The following is a 21,455-nucleotide window of genomic DNA, read 5'->3' on the forward strand; positions in this document are numbered from 1 at the left end:
CCACCAGCATACCAGGGTCGGCACTGCGGGAACGACAGTGCTCTCTCCCCCTTGCAGCCTCGCGTGCAGCTTCCTATGTGCACATGCGCACGACAGACAACAGTCAACAAACACCTCGCTGCTGGAACTGTGAAGCGCACAGTTCCATACAAAGATTTGGCTACTGACATTAAGTTTAGTTAGTTAGTTATTGGAGAGGGTGGGTTTCCCCATGCACTCAGACCGGTATTGGTTCATTGTGCGTCCCTCTGTGATATTCTACCAGTACTGGTGCGTGCCATCAGTCCTGACCCAGCCAGCGAGTTTGGCCTCTACTGGCTCAGCGGTATCTCGATGCTTCCCCCATCTACCAGAGGCGTTAGAGACTACTGTTGGGCGGGAAATGTCCTGAATTTGGCTCAGCGGTCCCCTTGGGACATGAGGTTCTTTTATGTGCCATAAAGCTACGACACAGGACCCACGGCTTAAAGTCCCTCCCAGAGGACTTGTTCCCTGAATTTTTCCGCCCTTAAAAATTCCACAACCTCCACCGGGTTTGAACCCACGTACCTTGAGTCACGAGGTGGGAACGTTACCCCTAGACTATGGAGGCCGCTGACATTAAGCTTAAGGATTATATATTGTATTGTACAAGTATAAAGAAAGATTTAAAGGAAAAAGGACTCATATAAATGTTATCGATAATATCAAGTGGAAATTGGGGGTGCTGCAGTTCCACAGTGCCTATATGTGGGCCGCCCCTGATTCTTTGTAAATTTGCAAATACAACAATTTGATGGTGCTGACCTATTCCCAGACTTGTTTTGAAGTGTCCTCTGTGGTTCCCTGAATCACATCACACGCAAGCATGCGGGTAAGAGGAACGCATACTCTTTGATCAAGCACATCTTTCTCTTACAAGAACGAAATGGAGCCTGGCTATCAGACAGCACAGAACAAAATATTTCTTGTCCTTAAAGTCAGATTAAACTTCCACTTAAATTAGCAATAGCCACCTTCTGGGATTTTATAAGGGAGGTGTATGGGTGATGAAAGGTTGGACTTGTAGAATGATTTGAGGCTAACTACTGTTAACTGTGCTGGTGGAACCCAGGAATGTATAATGAGGGTGAGTATTTGGATGCCAATGGGATTTTGTGATATGGACTACCTATAAGATTTCAGTTGGGTTCTAACTTTAAACGCGGGTTTGATGGGCTGGCTCAGGTAAGGTGGGCACATGACTGTTTGCCAGGTGTGATAGCAAGCTATAAATTGGAAGGAGGGGGGGAGCAGGAGGTCATGTTCCTTCATTCTATTGACAAAATTAAACTGGGTATACACTCGATGTATGTCCTATTAGTAAGTCAGATATGATAACTGCAAGCACCAGGGTGCTCACAATCACCACACTGGTGATCCTTGCTCTAGAGATAACCGGGAAAGGACTCTTCACCATCTAGTCACCAGAGTGGAGTTGTTTCGTGCGGACAGTAACTGACTAAGAAACATATGGTGATGATTAAGGCAACAGGGAGCTTAGATACATTTTTCAAATCTGCCTAGAAATGGCACAGACAACTTACCTCATGTTCAGCCTTTATTATGGGCACTGGTAGCAGCAAAGGGTCCTCCTCCTCTTGTATATCTGAGAGTTCCTCAACTTTTATATCCTGAGTCATTACACATATCTCACTACATGAACCAGGTACCACTTCCACTAGATCCCTGCAGTTCTGTAAAATCACCAAGACACCTATCTGTCAAACACATATTCGCTCATAACAAGATGTTACACAGTTTAATTACAGTTGCATTTAACTGCATCAACTGTAGCTTTTTGTAATGCAAAAATAAGGTTACAAAGTTTTAATGGATATTAATTCATTATGTTACATGGCAAGTAAACAGGGAACCTAACAATGAAACAGTCACGAGGTTGGGGCATATCACAAACAGGCAATCTTAAGCAACCCTGAAAACCACTAACAAACAAAAGCGAAATCATAATCAAACTACAAGTACATACAAAATATAAATTCAGCAGTTTTTTGTTGATTTCCAGAAACCACACTCCATGCAGCAGAGTCGTCAGTGACAGGCTACTAGTAAATAAGATCTAAAAGTTTGTGACAAGGGTAAATTGTTTCAATTAATATGTTGTTGGACATTATCCATCATTTTCCCCATTAAAAAAAAGGATGGTTTTTTAAGAATAGAAAAGATGGTGGATAATGTCCAACAACATATTAATTGTAAGCTGCTAGTAGCTTAGCTCATTAACAGAGTCCCCATCCTTTATGGAACCAAAATTTAAGGAGCCTCCTACTCCTCCCCCCTTCAGAGAACAACATGCCCACTACTCACCGTAATATCAACCTTCTTAGAACAAAATGTAATAATACCTTCCATCTATGCCTAGGTCTCTTAAGTAGTCCCTTTCATTCAGATTTTCTACGTAAAATTTTGTATTCATTTTGTATCTCTCCCATGTTCCCCAATTTCTCTTTCTTCAATACACCATCCTAACAATGTTTGTTAATGAGCATTAATTACGAACCTCAAAATTATGCAACCATCTCCATCATTCCTCCTCTTGTGCTCAAATATTCTCTTCAGCACACCGTTCTCGAACACCCTGAATCTATGTTCATTCCTCAATGTTGGAGAATCAGTATCTTCTTAGCCATTCAAAAGAACAAGCAAAACTAGTTTTGNACATTAATTACAAACCTCAAAATTATGCAACCATCTCCATCCTTTCTCCTCTTGTGCTCAAATATTCTCTTCACTCAAACACCCTGAATCTATGTTCATTCCTCAATGTTGGAGACTCAGTATCTTCTTAGCCATTCAAAAGAACAAGCAAAACTAGTTTTGTATACCCTATAATCTTCATATCTCGATTATAACATTGGAAGAGAAAATATTCTGAACTGAACAGCAGTAAGGATATCCCAGACTGAATCTGCTCTAAATAGTTTTGTGAATGTAATCCTGGTCCATGACTGCCATTATACAATTCTATCCAGCCTCCTATTTCATCCTTTGAGTCCAAATATTCTCCTCAACACCCTGTTCTCAAACACCATCACTTTATGCTCTTCCCTAAACCCCATAGACAAAGTTTCATACCCACATAGAACCACAGAAAAAATTACAATTTTGTACTTTCTGATTTTTATGTTTCTAGACAGCAGATGAGAAGACAAAAGGTTCTGGACTGAATGGTAGCAAGCTTACCAGAGTTCAGTCTCCTCTTAATTTCCTCCTGAATCAGGTTTTGATCACTGTCATTCCCAAATATTTGAACTGTGTCACATTTTCAAACGATCTGCTCGCTACCTTTATATCATTATTTTGTCCTGCATTCTGGTCATGAGACAGCAATGTGTACTTAGTATTCTCTGTGTTTACTTGTAGACTGCCGTTCATGGTAGCCAAGCGGTGTAAGGCATGTACTGTCTTCGCTCGCTCGGAAGCCGGGATCGTGGGTTCGAATCCCACTCAGGGCATGGATGTTTAGTTTGTGTGTGTGCGTTTTTCTGTGTTTATGTACAGGTAGAGGCCTTGCAAAGAGCTGATCACCCGCCCAAGGAGTCCTACCGTATGTATATGATCTTGAAAAACCGAAGTGAACGGAGAAGTTCATGGAGGTAGGCCTACGCCCACTGTGGCTGTAGTGCCAACAAAAAAAAAAAACTTGTAGACTAACCTCCTTACTAGAGCCAATTAAAGTTTCTGTGTCTTTCTTCATGGTACCTATGTTATTTTCGAGTAGATTCACATCACCAGCATAGACCAGCAGATGAATTGTCCCGTTTAATTTCAGTCCCACCTGGTTTCCCTGGACGTTCCTAATGGCATATTCTAAAGAAAAATTGAAAAGGAATGGCAATAAAGCATCCCTTGTTTTAAACTATTTTCAATAAGCAATGTATTGAACAAACGTTTACCTCCATAAATTTTACCACAGCTTCTCTTGAAGTCTACAAATAGCTCATGTACTCTCACTGTACTCCCACTTTCTCCAATATCTGAGAATGCAAAAGATCTGATCTGGACTTAACCTTGAAAGAAGAATATTGGACAAAATTTTGTATGAAGTTGATAGCAGTGATATCCCAAGATAATTACTACAGTCGGTTTTATCACCCTTCTTGTGAACTGGTACATAATCTACTCCTACCGATCAGGCAACTTTTCCTTATTCCAAAAAGAATTTATGGATCATAGGAAACTAATATTTCACCTCCTGCTTGAATCTGTTCTGCTGGAATTTGATTACCAGGCAGTTTATATTTTCAACTCTGCAATAGCAATTTCAACCTCAAAAGGGCTAGGATAAGGTACTAACAGCTCAACTGTATGGATTTCTGTCTGCCTAACTTCACTGACCCTGTGTACATTTAATAACTGAGAGAAGTAGTTCATCCGCCTATTCAAAATGTTGTAGAAATCTGCAAGCAGATCAGCACTCTCATCCTTCACTAATTTACTTCTAGGTTTGTAACGCATCTTAAATTAATTTATTCCTCTATACAGGTCTCCAATATTCTTGCTCTTAGTGTCTGTTGCAAGCTCATTAATTTTGTCTTTTAGAAATTCCCTCATTTTGTTACTGAAGTATCTGTTAGCTTCATGTCTTACATTTTTCAGGTTATCTCCATTTATTAGGCTTGGGTTCTGCAACCACTGCAATTTTTCCTGTTCCCTTCAATCTAATAGTTTTGAACATTCTTTGCCATACCATTTCTTATATCACTGCAATTCATAATAACCTAAGCTCTCTTTGGCTGAAATTTTCATATTCTATCTAATTATTTTCTAACGATTTCCTGATATCCACGTCATAATCTAAGTTCACCAAGGCTGTGAACTGTAAGCAGGAACTGATACCTAAATACTGTCACATGATACACTGACTAAAAAAAAAAGACTAAAAAAAATGCTATCCGTGTAGCTCCATAGGGTTGTGAGACGTTGAGTGTCCCTTAGCCCCCAGGAAAATTATTTAATTCCTGGTACTCATTTCTGTTAGAGGCTGAGTCGACACCAGGGCCATAGTGCAGCTGGAAGGATTAGGTAAACTGAAAAAATCCAATGACCTCATCAGGACTTGAACCCGTGACCTTCTGGCTTGTAGCATAGCCCCTCAACCAACTACGCTACCGTGTGAGGATCTGGGTTGGTAATTGGATATACTGAACACTTACAGAATATAGATACAAGTAACTATAGTGCTGTCACTNAGGACTTGAACCCACGACATTCCGGCTTGAGCATAGCCCCTCAACCAACTATGCTACCATGTGAGGATTTGGGTTGGTAATTGGATATATTGAACACTTACAGAATATAGATACAAGTAACTATAGTGCTGTCACTAATTCACACACTCTACAATACAGTACAGCATGTACAAAGTCTTCTTAATCTTCTGTGTTTTCAACAGTCTGAATTTATTCGCCCGTACAGCAGCTGTCCCGAAGATTCCAGCCTCTGGGTGATGTTCAATCACCAGCAGTGCTGATAATATTTCTTCCACTATTCGTAGATATGAGATCCTTTTCTCGGGGGTACAGATGTTCAGTGACCGGGATTGGAATGCCCTTTGGGAGCTATGAATCACAGGATTACCAGAACATGACATCGTGTATTTCTAGCGTTTAGTTAAACTATGAGCAGAGTGATTATTGTATGTTATACTAATCCTCCCTTAAGCTTGCACCTTATCGATTACATTTCCGTGACTATTATCGCTTTTACTCCCGATATCACCAACCTTTGTACACCATCGTCATCACTTTCCAATCCTCTTGACCATCATCCTTTTCATTCTCTGTTCAACAGCATGCCTCTCATGACTACATCACCTACCCAACTACAGAACTGAAAATCTCACTCCCCTCACTACTTACTGTATATGACACCAACTGTAACTAACTGTAAGCCCTCCATATCCAACTGGGCCTAACTTTATCCAACTCCAACTGTCACTAAATGTCCTTCCCCCAGCCGAGACTTATTTTATAACATCCAGATAGCTCCGAGTTACAAGCCCCTAAGTGGTCATTAATAGAAACGGGAAATGGCCAAGGTCCGATACTGGGAGCCTGTCCCGCATTTGGTTTGACGAGATTGTTTATCTTAAACCCTCTTTTCATGTTTCAAGGTACAAGCGCTATTTCTTTATGACCCCTCAGGGCACGTTTTGCTGAGCATCAAATCCCAGACTGATTCCCAAAATATCTCCCTAGCACAACAGAAGATAATATTTAAAACAAACTGATGAAGTTAATGACAATGGTGGTGCCACGCAGAGGATACAAGACTCAAGAGAAACGTGTGAGCCTGTCTCCATGACTACCATTGTTGTTAAAAGCCCAACGGAGGATCGTATTGAATGACAATTAGATGCCTCAGGTATGCCTCTCATTCTCATGGGGAAAATAAGTGGCACTGTCAGAGCCACAGTTAAACACCAAGGCCGTGAAGTGTAAGCAGGAATCCATACCTAAATACTATCATATGATACAGTGATTATATATGGGATTTGGTTTGGTAATTGGATTTAACACTTACAGATCATGACTATAAGTAACTATAGTGTTATCACTAATTCACACTCTACAATACACTACAGTATGTACAAAGTCTTGTTGGCCGCACCATAGCTCAAGCGGTTAGTCGTTGGCTTCCCACCGCGGCGGCCCGTGTTCGATCCCGTGTCTGGTCAAGTGGGATTTGTGGTGGACAAAGTGTCACTGGGGCAGGTTTTCTGAGTACTTAGGTTTCCCCTGCCAATCTTCATTCCACCAATTGCTCCACAATCACCCTCACCTATCATCTGGGGCTGGTACAATAGGCCAGAAGTGGCCGCAGTACAAGGGACTTAGTCCCACCCCACTAGCAAGAAGAAAAAAAAAGTATAAATTCTTCTTAATCTTCTGGGTTTTCAACAGTCTGAAACAGACTGGGCGTCTTCAGTTAAAAAGAATATACCTCCAGGCCATATCAGTTCAAAAATATTCCAGAAGTGTCTGATTCCAATCTCTGCCAGATATACAATTTTTGTATATTTCCTCAAGACCTCTATGTGAAAACTGGATAGTACCTCGAGAGAGGCCCTGGGTTCTTGGTTTGCTAATATGAACAAAGCTGTTCTTGAAGCACTGTTACACATTTCGGTTCCATCTTGATGCTTTATGGGACAACAAACTAAGAACTGGTACTTCTTTTGGCTTATTTTGGACTTCACCCATCGTCCGGTATATAAAAGATACCGGACGATGGGTGAAGTCCAAAATAAGCCAAAAGAAGTACAGTATACACCATCATCAGAATCCTTTCAAGTCTAAGAACTGGTAGTTGGAGAAAACTAAAAATATTCCAAGACTTTTGCAATCCTCAGCAGACTGTCGAGAATTCCTTGCAAATGGATGATTCAATTACAAATAAATTTCTAATGTCCTCTGATGTTCAGTGAAACATTTTAGAGGCAGTTACTACTGTGCTGATTTTTTAATAACAATACTTTGAATCAACTGGTTTATGGGTGTGGATTTTATGAAAGGGTTGATGGGTTAAGCACATTCATTTCTCAAGCATCGTTAGATATTTATTTCATTTCCATTTTGAGGTAGCTGCTTGAAGAAAACCATTACTTTTCCAAGATTTTAGTAACATTGAACAGAATGTCCAGAAGCAATATAACCTCTTGGAAGACTTAATTATATATATAGATATATTACTTTATCACATTCTCAGATGCCCCGACAAACATTTTTAACACACAATATGAGAACTCTGTTTTTATGAATTAAACAAACAACAGATTAATAATATGTAATGGGACAATGGAGTCCCTTTTAGGCATATGCTGAGGGGGAAGAGTTTTGCGTTCACATGATAAAGATGGTTATGGAACAATTTTCTACGCTGAATTTCATCACGATCCCAGATTTCTAGGTTCGATGGGTGTGTTGGTTTTTCATGCAATGACTCATACATGTCATGACCAGAGGTGAATATAGGCTGGTAGGCTTTGGTATGCATCATCAATAAAACAGTGAGCGTCAATACAACACATCAGTATGAATTATTTGCAATTTTAAGATTCTTTCAATTTGTAATGAATTATTGCTACCGCCAAGTAATGTTCTCTGGCCAGAAGATGTTAAGAGTTGATATTACCAGGTGAAGCTCTTGTTGATGAAATCTAGGATGAGGAGTTGAGACGAAGGCAAGCAAAAATAATTAAGTCTTCTTGAGTGCTATGAATCAGACTAAGTTTTACTAGATCCTTAGAGACAGACAGACAGTACAAAAGAAGTACAGATCAGGGGGTCCAAGACCCGAACAACAATTCCTAACTGACGAAGAGCAGCAATTCGCTTTCAGAAGTGATCAGTATATTATCTGATATCATCCAGTCATACTCATCTGTACCTATAGGAGCAATCTGGGTGTTGGCTTTACAAAAGTTTCTGCACATGGCATTGCCTTCTGACATAAGTGGGATGATACGAGGCAGACGCTCTGCTTGTGGTAGAAAGAATTTGTTTGCATGCTCCAGATTAGGACCAAAGTACAGACATATGGAGTAACAGTACACAGGATGCATGTGGTATGCTTGGACTACTAAAGTTCCTTAGCCTTAAGAGGTCATAAGGTTATTTATTTTCTGTTTTCATTTAGTAGCAAACAAACGGTCTGCCCTACTTGGTCTTCCAAAAGTGTTCACAATATAAACTTATATACATTATTACACCAAATTGTGAAAGTTTACCTTGTTATACATTACTAGTTGCTTATTATACAGTTTTAAATTAACCTTGTTACTGTTTCCTTATTACACTGTTAACATTACTACACCTTATTAACCTTATTACACTTGTGACCTGATTATTTCAACCTCAATATGTATATTACTATATATTACACCTCCCTTCCTCTCAAAAGTTTTTACCTATTTGGTGAAAACTTTTAATGGAATATTTTTTCGCTTCTTGTCCTTTTTGATACTGATTCTAGTTCTTCTTCCACCTCTGGTTTTTCGTTATGTACTTTCTTTGGTTGATCTGTTACGATACCTCCCAATTCAGGTAAGGATTTTATTGAAATAGCTGGAGATGTATTTGTCTTTGTGTAATCTACCTTAGATCCATTGTAGATGTAAACACTGACACAACATTTATCCTGATCTTGCTGCCAATAATCCCTTGGACTCCACTTATTCCATAACCAAAAGAAACCATTTCTGAAGCATTTACAACAACAAAAACTGCAGCAGCAGTAACAACAGCAACAACAACAACAGCAGCAGCAGTAATAACAGCAACAATAACAACAGCAACAACAACTACTGCAGCAGCAAGAACAACAACTGCAGCAAATACATACAATTACACAAATTACTGTGTTGTCTCCCAGGATGTTGCGAGCACATAAAAGTTTTGACTATGTTCAATCTCTTGGTCTTTAATCATTTGTTGGACACAAAATTGCAAAGATTTCCATTTGTGGATTTACATATAACCATTGATTGATCAAATGTAGGGGTATCCACAGAATTTTGCTTAATTTGAAGAATCCATACTTTTAACTGTTTGGAATTTTTGTTGTTGAGGGATGTAATAATGTGGCTTCACAATCCATTTCAGGACTGCAGGTGTAGATATGGATTTCCTCTCTACATACATAAGTAAATTAGTTGATTTAGATACGTTGACGACATACTGATATTATACGATCAGAATAAAAGAAATATTGATCACGCAATTACTGAGTTCAACAAAGCATAACCAACCATAAATTTTACCATGGAGAAAGAAGAGCATCAGTCTATCATTTTCCTAGATCTAGTAATACATCGAAATGACAAAAATTTTCAATCTGCAATATACCAAAAACCTACCCAAACTGACATCATAATACCAAACAGATCATGCCACCCACATGAACACAAACGATCAGGCATAACCTATTTACTAAATCGATTGTATACATAAACAATAACAATAAAGACAAAATACATAGAAATGAACACATTTAAAATATACTACCCAATAATGAATAATACATAAATTTAACCAGCAACATACCNCAGACTCGCAGTAACAAAGAACAAAGTGGGTTGCCTTCACGTATAGAGGCAAGGAAGAGAGAGCAATGGAACAAATTAAAACAAAACTCGCAGAAACAAGAACAAAGTGCGTTGCCTTCACGTATAGAGGCAAGGAAGTCAGAGCAATGGAAGAAACTGAAACAAAACTCGCAGAAACAAGAACAAAGTGCGTTGCCTTCACGTATAGCAGCAAGGAAGCGAGAGCAATGGAACAAATTAAAACAAAAGTCGCAGAAACAAGAACAAAGAGTGTTGCCTTCACGTATAGCGGCAAGGAAGTCAGAACAATGGAACAAACTAAAACAAAACTCGCAGAAACAAGAACAAAGAGTGTTGCCTTCACGTATAGCGGAAAGGAAGTCAGAACAATGGAACAAAAACAAAACTCGCAGAAACAAGAACAAAGTGCGTTGCCTTCACGTATAGCGGCAAGAAGTCAGAGCAATGGAACAAACTAAAACAAAACGCACATGCAGACTCACAGCAACAAAGAACAAAGTGGGTTGCCTTCACGTATAGCGGCAAGGAAGTCAGTTAAATCACAAAACATTTTCGAGATATGGAAATAAAAGTGGCCTTCCGTACGCGGAACACAATACAAAATATACTAAAGCCACAGCCACAAATTGATAAATGTAATAGAAGTGGAATTTATCAAATGAAATGTTTAGATTACCCACTGAAATATGTCGGACAAACAGGAAGAACATTCAAGATCAGATATAAAACACATTCACGACACAAAAAGTAACAACAGTAACTCAGGATATTTGAGTCATATACCGAACATTGGACACGCATATGGCACAATAGCAGACACCATGGGAATCATAACAGGAAGAAAAGGAAAATATCTAAATACACTTGAGAAATACCATATTTACAAAAGTAGTAAAAAAGAATTTACATATGAATGACACCAACATCGACACAAACAACTCTATATTCTAAATACTATACAAAATTACACAACTTAACACTATACCCTCCCCCATCTCCCTACTCCTCACAACCAGGGAATATAAATACAGGAACAAACACACCACATCCGCACTAGTAAAGACACCACACGCTGTGGAGGAAACACGCAAACCAGGGGCATGTGAGTACAAAGTAAACAAACGTAACATAATAATAATAATAATAATAATAATAATAATAACAAATAGAAAAAACATTAATATAGGGATCTTATAAATTACAGATCGCAGACATAACTGAAAAGTAGGCTACGAACGTGAGGGGCACGCTGCCGAAACAAAACACCCTGGACAGACATACATTTATGACCAACAGACGTCACCCCGTGCGAGGTGAAATAATATGCATCAAAATAACTGGGGTATAATAGAAACTTTAAAGGATTTTATCTAGTTTTACCTTGAAAAGAGGACTACAGCGTGTGATTTTAACACGGACTAAGACAGTGTAGCAGTTGTAACATAATTCAATAAAATATTTGTAACAGATGTCCGGTTGGGGCTGAAACATGTAGTGTCAAAGTGTAAATTAAAATTCTGTAGTGAATAAAAGTGTTGCAATAGTGACGGATGATAAATAATGGGCATTAAGTCAAACAATTGCAACAGGATTCTGAAATACAGAATCGTAAATTCGTTGGGTTGAAAACATCCAGTTAATTAATTAGATGACATCTTTCCATAGTGTAATCTTAAGAGTGTCACTGAACATAAATTCTTTATTAAAATTGATGTAACCTTAAGAACATTCTTTTTGTTTTACAATCACTGGGAAATGTAATAATTTATATAACTGGTACTGTTGGTGAAAATAGGGGAATTTCTAAGATGTAAACTAAATATTGTTTGTAGGAATATGTGTTAGGAGTTATTATTATTTTTTGAAGTTCAGGGAAATGAAAGTTAGGATAGTCCAACCCACTTGGCAGTTTTGGGCTTCCTAAGAAGTCTTTAATCTTCCTTGTGATTATCAATTGTGGTTGTAGAGTTTCCTGCTCAGCATGAACAAAAGCATCAATTAATATCTCAAATGAATGTTGGCTTTCGTCAATCCCTCTTTGTATTAAACGGAAATGTTCATTAATTAAATTTACATTCCCAATTTCCTCCTCTAGTTTATTAATCTTATGCGTACTGTAATTAACACTTTGCAGACCACGCACGCATTAATACGTTTTTCGCTTTTAAACGTGGTGGACCGGTCACGTATTAATACGTTTTTAGAACACAATGAGTTGCAACACACTATACATCACTGTGACACCACCCAAGTTGCACGTAGCTGCCTGCGCCTGCATGATAAGCCTCTGGAATGTTTGCTGACTAATCAGTTATGTGACCTCGCTGTAACTGTATGCCCCTGCAAAGGAAAATTAATGCCTTTATTTCTTCAAGCTGTACGTAGCATGCTGTCAGTGAGTAGTGCAATATGCAAACATATAATCCTGGGAAACTTACAAAGTATGGCCTACTTGTTCGTGTAGTTACTGAAAGCACTTCAGGCTATATTGGAAATTTAGAATTTTATTCTGGTGAAGGAAAGATATTACAAGAAACTATTCTTTCCGTTTTGGAACCCTATCTTGATCAAAATTACCATGTCTATCAAGACATTTACTATAACAGTGTGGCAACTGCAGAACACCTACTTTCGAGAAAAGTACGTGTTTGTGGAACAATTAGGGTGAACAGAGGCCTTCCTCCAGATCTGAAAGAGGAATGTAAATCCCTGAAACGTGGTGAAACCACATTCAGGAGGAACGGGGATATTTTTCTTCAGTCCTGGAGGGATACTCGTGTTGTGAATATGATTTCCACAATTCACAATTCGAGGATGGCTGATGTGAATGTCTAGGATTTCCATCAAAAGTTCTAGAAATTAATTTTACTGCCTGAACCACGGATATGTATTCAATTTCTTCATCTGCCATAGTGGAATGGACTAGCCTTTGAAAATCGAAGAGGGAAGGGTGGTCGGAAGGTCAAAGTTTGGAGTGTTGAAGACTAGGTCCCCTTAGGGTGTCTCCAAGCTCCTCTTGTGTTGACTGCTGCTTTCTGGCTAGTCACCTAGGCTGTCCCTCAGGATTCAGCAAAGGCCGCTGATGGAAGCTTCCTCCCACTGGATTTAGCAGTTGTTCCTTCCAACTACCTGGCGGCAGGGATTCCTCTAGAGTGTTGACTTCTTGAAGTAGGCTTGAATTCACCTCGGTGTCTTCAAGCCCCTCTGGCCCTTCCGGTTTACAACCAGTCAGTCGATCCTCTCCCACCATTGTCACCATACAATTAATTACCGCTACCACCATGTTTACTGGCCAGAAGATGTTAGAGTTGATATTACCAGGTGAAGCTCTTGTTGATGAAATCTAGGATGAGGAGTTGAGACGAAGGCAAGCAAAAATAATTAAGTCTTCTTGAGTGCTATGAATCAGACTAAGTTTTACTAGATCCTTAGAGACAGACAGACAGTACAAAAGAAGTACAGATCAGGGGGTCCAAGACCCGAACAACAATTCCTAACTGACGAAGAGCAGCAATTCGCTTTCAGAAGTGATCAGTATATTATCTGATATCATCCAGTCATACTCATCTGTACCTACAGGAACAATCTGGGTGTTGGCTTAACCAAAGTTTCTGCACATGGCACTGAATGCTGACATAAGAGGGATGATAAGAGACAGATGCTCTGCTCGGGGTAGAAAGAGTTTGTTTCCATGCTCCAGATTAGGACCAAAGTACAGACACGTGGAGTAACAGTGGCGTTTCTTGGGGGAGGCAAATTTCATCTGAGGCCCAAGTGAGTCGACTAGAGCTGAAACATTTGCAACACTAATCATCCAAAGGAGAAAAAAGACGCTGTCGTGTGTGTTTGCTAAATAAGAAAACTAGGAGCACCCTCTTCTATTGTAAAAAGTGTGATGTCGGTCTGTGTGTTAAGGAATGCTTCGAAAAGTGGCACACGCACATCAGAGTGTGAGCACTGAATGGAGTTATCATAAACTGTGAAGTCACCCAGTTCATACTCGCGTACAGTCTGAACAAAAGATTACTGTATACAGTGTGATTATTTTTTACAAAATCAACATGTATGAAGTTTAAAGAAAAAAGTACATGCAAGTCCTTTGAAATTTCATCATGTATTAAAGATAATATTTTATATTTCATGACAAAATAATCACAGAATATTTTCATTTGTAAAAATTGTTCTTTTGTGTTATGTGCAGAAAATTTTATTGTTTTTCAGGCTGTTTTTAGTTTGTATTTCTATATTGCATAGACTGGAAAATATAGTTTTTCCTGAAAGTCTGCAAGTTTAAAGACCTAGGGCCATTTAAATTCCGGCTGCAGCAGGTTCCCGACAATTTAAAAGTCCATACTTTAAAGGTTAAAAACTCTTCTACCACAAAGAGAGAGACAGCACAGTCCCTGGAAACAACGTGAAACATCTACCAGAAAACAATAAACTTAGCTCTCCCTGTCATGATAATCACAGTTCACAACTCTTCAGACTAGTCTTTATGTCCTGTCCAGACTAGAAAAGCATTTGACAGATAAATGATGTTCACTGGCCATGTCACATAGTGAATCTTTTCTTTACCTCAAGCACTGCACCATTCTACAAAAAGTGAAACCTGCACCCTGTGTGGAATCATGTCAAGGTAAAGATGTTTTGTGGGACGTCCAACTGCATTCTTGGATTGAAGAAACAAGATAAAAGATCAAGCCCACTATGAAGAACTCTTAATTAATAAAAGCACCCCAGTTCCAAATTGTGATGTTACAAAGCACTGACACAGAAGAAAGAATTAAAATGTATTTTCACCTTTGGTTATGGCCCAACAAACTACGCCATTAAATACATAACACTATCCAATTGAGACAATGCTACTGTATCCTGTTCTGAGAGGACCACTCCAGAGGTACGAGTAAATTATGAAGCGTTAAACAGATTGCATTTTTATAACTGTTTCAAAGGGAAAATACTATGTGCATGCAAATTAAAATATTTTTAATATTCTCTAAATTGACTGTCATATTAAAAACGACCAGTGTATAAAACACGGACACACACATTAACAAGAACCACAAAGACACAAGAACATAAGACTCACCTCTGGATCGGTCTTTTCTTCGGATAATACTGCTGGAACATAATCTTTGTGACTTTTCATGTCAATGGAATCTTCTTCACTCTGAACATCAACGTCATCCTCTACTTTGACTGTTGTCTTCTCCTGCAAAATTACATATGAAGCAATAATTCTCTCAGATGACATGTCTTACATTTCCATTGTATTTGCAGAATAAGAGACAGCATGTACAAGGAATTATTCCACATTCCAGCCTCTAAAATTCTCATATAACACATTTTAAAGACAAAAGGGTTTCTGACAATTTATTTTTCATTTAAAAATTCCAAGAGATGAGAGGTGCAACACTGTCATGTGCTGAAATAGGCATGAACCTTGTGTTACTGAAACAATAAATTTTTAAGAATATTCCTGAAGTAATACTGAGGTACAAAGCCTTTTAAGCAAGCTCCTTGCATTTAATATCCAATGATACACATTTCTTACAATTTTTTATCTTTGTGTCAGGTTGTGATATTATTCATATGACAGACTTACCGTAGTGCATCACCATTACCCAACAACCAATGTTGCACATAAATTTCATTCAAGTTACACATTATGTCATCATTGTTATCATCCAACTTATACACTGCTATAAGTGAGTGTGACTGTGGGAAGTGCCTGTCTCTTTAAAATAATATACTCATCTTAAATCTGCCAAGCTTGGGATAATACCTTATGAGCTGTGTGAATCCAGTATAGCTACATCTGGTCTGGTCTTTAATAATGTATACATGACAGTGCATGGGACTAACAAACAGTTCGTGAATTTTGCCCAAAACTGCAGCAACAGTAACACGCTCTTGATGGGTGATTCTTGTTAACTGTCTAGTGTTAACACATTTCCAGAACTGAAATGAAACAGACTGCAGTTGCACCTACCATATCGACACAAAAAATGTTCCACTGATAAATGGAGAGTGGTTTGGTCGGCATTCAGGGTGTGGGCAGTGCTTGAGATGGAATGAAAATAGAACCGGGATGGTTTTCCCCTTTTAATTCATAGACATAAATTATGAAAATATACTGAGTGATGTATATAGTCTGTGTTCCATCTAACAGTACCACATGAAAGCAAAATTTAGTTAGACGACACAGGGGAGTAGCCTGTACAACCACGAAACAGATAACATCAACAAAAAGGTATTGTACATTGCATTTACTGCCAAAGAAGTAATGGGATGCTTTTAAGCCATTTAGAAAAGAACCGGGATGCCATCCCACCACACCTCAAGCCCTGGGTGTGGGAGATCTGAGCTTGGAAGATAAGACAGTGGGATGTCCACATAAGCGCACGTACACCCGCGTACATATGTTGGTAGAGAGCCGAGGAAATCACAGACCCAAAGAGCCTGGTTACCGCTTGCACACTGGGCAGTCTACCTACATGGTCACTCCCCCAGGAAACAAAGGAAATGACCCTCTCACATTAAGGTGCCACTTCAATAAACAACCCCTGGAAAAACGCAGTCTGGAGTTCCCTCATCTGTACACGGCACCCACCTGTTGCACCACCTCCCAAAGGATTCGCTGTATGCTACTTTCCAGAGAGCATTCTTGCCACCAGCATGGAGCCTAAACCTTGGAGAGAGTTTGGTGTGTCTTAACTGAAAAGGAAGGAACTGCTCTACTTGGTGCCACAACTACGAAGCTCATTTGTAGTTTACAAGCTGTTACACAGATCTCAAATTATAATCTGATTCCTGGTGCCCATTATGTATATAGAGTACAACAAATATGAGTATTATTATCAATCAGTCCTATATGAAACTGTAGGGTTTAACATGAACAACCATCCTTACAGAATTAGGGGATGGATAAGAACCTAACACAAGCTCAACATAAAAAACTCAATTTCTTTGGCCAGGTAACAAGGTGATACAGTTCTTCTCCATAACAAATGCACAAGATACTTACCAAGCTTTCCTTCAGTGCAGGAAATATTTCTTCAACTCTTTGCACTATCATTTTTGGCACTCTTGTAGCAGAATGTGGAAACTTATGTGGGTTTAAAAACTGTTCATCACACATGATGGTTTGGGGGTTATGCATCAACGTGTCTCACAAGAATCATAGAGGTACAACTTCAAAGTTCTGACAACTGATCTACCTAGGAGTACATGCCCAGGTCCTGAAAGGAAAAGCAACAGTTACTGTGAGTGGTGTTTAAACATACTATGACATGTAGACCCATTGCCAAGTAACAGCTGTGTAAATAGGAGAGAACAATAGCCATTGCTAGGGAACGGCTCTGTGGGACACATCCCTGGCAATGAGAGAACACATAATATTGAGAGAGATGTTTTCTGTGGGGTCTGTGCCAGGGCTCTATAATGAGGACCATCAGCTGTGAGAAGTTGGTAGCTGAGGCCAGGGACAGTTCAGGAAACCAGAGGAAGGGGAACACCCACTGTTGGAAGTCACAACCAAGCATTTTCAATCTTGGCGCATTCATGGACAACAGCCTGTCTAGCACACCTTAAATGAATATAAATGTATCAAAGTAGCCAGTGCTCAATATGCTGTCTGCCCATTTCCACTCAGAGCTTTGGCACAATGCCCCATTACAATTCGCTGCATTCCCCGTAATTGTGTTGCAAGCATTCTCCAGGCCCTGCTTTCACTCAACTACATATGGACTCAACTCTCAAGTGACATGAAGCAGACATTTCAAACACCCCCAGAAAAAAGTTCACCAGATTCAGGTCCAGTGAGCATGAGGCTCATGGACTGGGACCACCTACACCTACCCACTTTTCACAAAAAACTTAATCTAGGTGTTGTGTAACAAGGAAATGAAATGGAGCCCCATCATGCAAGAACAACATGAGGTTTCGTACTCACAGACAAACATCTTCCATGAGCTCTGGTGGGGGGGGGGTNGGGGGGTGATATGCTGCTCCTGAGAATCTACTTGGCAAAACATATGGTCCCATTAGCCAATCCCCTACAGTATCTGCACATACACGTACATTGATTGAAAATTGATAGTGAAGTCTTGCCTGGAGAATAGCAAAAGGGGGGGGGGGGGTCATCTGTCTGCTAACTAATTAACTCCAAGGAGCCGAGTCTTTCTTGAGAAGCCAAATGTCACTCAGCCTGTCAAGATATTCCCAATGTTTAATGCGCCATTGCAGATTTGTATTCTGAATGTAGCTACTTTCACACCAGACTAAGATGGAGCAGAAAAAAAAAGGTAAAGCTATCCCTGGCCCAGACCATGGGGGCCCATAAGGTTGTCAGACACTGAGGTCCCATATTGCCTAGACAACCAGCTCACAGACGGCGGTAAGGTTGTCAGTCTTACATGCCGGCCGGCCGTCCTTTACCCATAGGAAAATTATTTAATTAATTCCTGGTACTCATTTCTCTTAGAGACTGAGCAGACCCCAGGGCCATAACACAGTTAGAAGGAATAGGTCAATTGGAAGAAAAAGACACCTCATCAGGACTCAAACTCACAAACCTTCTGGCTTGTAGCATAGTGCCTCAACCAAAACTACACTACTACATGCCCCCTATCATAATTCTTCTGGGTCTTTCGAAGTCAATGCATGGTCAGACATGCCATTAAGGTTTCATTTCACAAAGAATGAAAATGTTCTCATATTACCTGCTAAATGATGGGTTAATTTGACTGATGGTCCTGAAAGAACCTACTAAACCATCCACTAGAATGGATAGGCCTTACTGACCAAAATTTCAGTTCAGATACTTTTCTCCAGCTCCATATGGACAGACCAGTCAGCATCTTATATATATGACATAATATGAAAATAAGTTTCATAAAGACTGGTTCACCCACTCAAAAGTTACTGGGGGGGGGGGGGGAAGACGGAAACCAGAGAGGAAACCCCATAAGCCGATTTTNGGGGGGGGGGGGGGGGAAGAATACGCAGACACTATGGGAAATCCCATAAGCCTACTTTCACTTACTCAAAAAAAGGTAAGCAGGCTAAAAGGGCTAATTACTTCAGTAATTCTACAAAAAGAATTTTCTAATAACCCAATGTATAAATGCTTACAAAACTTTCATTCATAGTCAAGCTGTCACCTGTTTGTTCAAGATGCCTCTGCAACTTTACAACATTGTGGCTTCATTATAGTCATGTAAAGTTACTACATATAACATAAACCAATCCAACACATAATTAAAGTTGGGTTTCAATAACTCTTATTGAGCTAACACATACCAGCCTAATTTTTTTTGCTAGTGGCTTGGGACTAAGTCCCTTGTACTTAGGCCACTTCTGGCCTACTGACCAGCCCCAGATAGGTGAGGGTGATTGTGGAGCAACTGGTGGAATGAAGATTGGCAGGGGAAACCGAAGTACTTGGAGTAAACCTGCCCCAGCGCCAATTTGTCCACCACAAATCCCACTTGACCAGACCCCGGGCCGCCGCAGTGGGAAATCAGCGACTAACCGCTTGAGCTATGGCGCGGCCCTTACCTCATAAAACTGGTTATCGTGTTGTAAAAATATGCTGCTTATTTCTCATTATCTGTAGCATCGTTCAAAAGTTTGAATGACTGTCCTGGCTTTGTATAATAACTTGAGGAATTCTTTGTTGATGTATGCTGTTTATAGGCACAGTAAAATATCTACTGTTGTAACTTCGTTACATACGCGATGAACACTTCGTACCAATGGAAAACTGTAAATGTGAACAGCCTCGATTGTATGCAACTGATATAAAAACGTACATTGCTCTTGTATATAGCCACATAAAATTTAATCCAAGAAACTGATATAACTCACTCTCACAGATACCAATATTTGTACGCTTGACCACGCTTTCCAACATTCCAACATTTATGACGACAGATACTCAACTCATGCTGATCATGCAAACCTTGGGACAAGGCGTGCCGTTGCGCACTGTGCTGCTACCTATGATCATATACAGACATTCCGCAAGGATAGTGGCACCGGTAACCCAATTGGTTGAAAAGGTCTACTACTATGTGACCGAAATTTCTTCTTCCTCCTCAATATCCCTCCCGCCCTTCATATGAATAACTAACTTTGAAATCGTAATTATAGACGAAATTATTCGATACATGAAAGGATACAACGTCGTAAGCCAAGCAAGAAACCATTATGAAGCAGGCAAGCAAGGAGAACTCTCGTTTCTGGATTAGTTTACTCTTTACCAATGAAGATGGAGATGACATATTCCTCCGAAATTTCGGTTGACTTTCAAAGGACTGCACGGCGTTATATCCCAGTAGCTAGAGCTCTTCGTAACTATCGCTGTGTGAACCTCAAATTCAACTTACTCTGTAAATAAAGGCCGCGCCATAGCTCAAGCGGTTAGTCGCTGGCTTCCCACCGCGGCGGCCTGGGTTCGATCCCGCGTCTGGTAAAGTGGGATTTGTGGTGGACAAATATCGTAGCCATTTGCAATAAATTCGCCTCTATATCCTTCTTCGCCCCTCCTCAGGTGAGTGATAAGGGAATGGATTTTTAAGTCAACTACAATATTCAAACATGCTACCTTTCTTTTTTTAAAAATATTCCTGAACAAATAATAAATAGATTGCAAATATTGAAATTTTTTTGGAATAAAATTATCTTAAATTTCCGAAAATCTTCTTCGCCAAAAATTTAGCTCTTACGCGTATTCCTCTATATGCAGTACAACATAATTATGCACAAACAACAAACTCCATGGTTTCAGTCTGGAAGCGAACTATACCTACCGAGCGACCGCCGCTTGTCGGCGAAGTTAGTGCCAACTTTAGCGGATAGAGGGTGCCGCGTGGTCAGCATAACGAATCCAAACGATAATTAAGCAAAGTACCAAGAAATAAAGAAGAGAGGGACCAATTTTCTTGCAAATGCCGTATGATGCATATGACTTCTTTAACTGCAAACTCAGGGTATACATCACCACTCATATTCTGCTTACGTTGTATGCCCCTTGGTCTGCTAATCTTCGAAAACAGAATCAGCATCTAATAAATCATTACTGAATCACTGCTGACCTTCAAGGAGGCGAGTGTCTATCTTCAATACAGTCAACTTTATCAACTGTCACAAGCGAACCAGATCCACTGCAACTAGATGCATAAAACTGCAGCTCCATGTCATATTATCATACAAGCTGCAAGGATTTTGCCTTGCCCGGCTTAAGTTAGCGGTCTCCGTTTTTATCGAACAGAGCACACTAAAACAATAATCTTGTACCACCATTTCTTCGTTGTTGCATAAAATGTTGGGAAGCACATGAGAT

General features: G+C 39.7%; 1 protein-coding gene across 5 annotated transcripts in view; it reads right to left on the reverse strand.

The window, feature by feature from the left end:
* LOC111864096 (zinc finger protein 239-like) overlaps window positions 1-20,051 on the reverse strand; it is a 30,490-nt gene extending 10,439 nt beyond the window's left edge. Inside the window, exons 1-5 of one of the 5 annotated variants that reach the window (XM_023851112.2) lie at window positions 19,979-20,037; window positions 19,670-19,874; window positions 17,136-17,349; window positions 15,198-15,320; window positions 1,566-1,715 (exon numbers count right to left, since the gene is read on the reverse strand). In XM_023851112.2, coding sequence (XP_023706880.1) covers window positions 1,566-1,715; window positions 15,198-15,320; window positions 17,136-17,270 — 408 coding nt within the window. In that variant the 5' untranslated portion in view covers window positions 17,271-17,349; window positions 19,670-19,874; window positions 19,979-20,037. Of the gene's footprint in view, window positions 1-1,565; window positions 1,716-12,850; window positions 13,452-15,197; window positions 15,321-17,135; window positions 17,350-19,669 lie in introns of those variants that run through there. The other 4 variants (XM_023851118.2, XM_023851115.2, XM_023851113.2 and 1 more) reach the window with 4 other exon arrangements.
* Between the last annotated feature and the right edge of the window lie 1,404 nt (window positions 20,052-21,455).

Source organism: Cryptotermes secundus, unplaced genomic scaffold (genome assembly GCF_002891405.2).
Source record: "Cryptotermes secundus unplaced genomic scaffold, Csec_1.0 scaffold708, whole genome shotgun sequence".
Lineage (NCBI taxonomy): Eukaryota > Metazoa > Arthropoda > Insecta > Blattodea > Kalotermitidae > Cryptotermes > Cryptotermes secundus.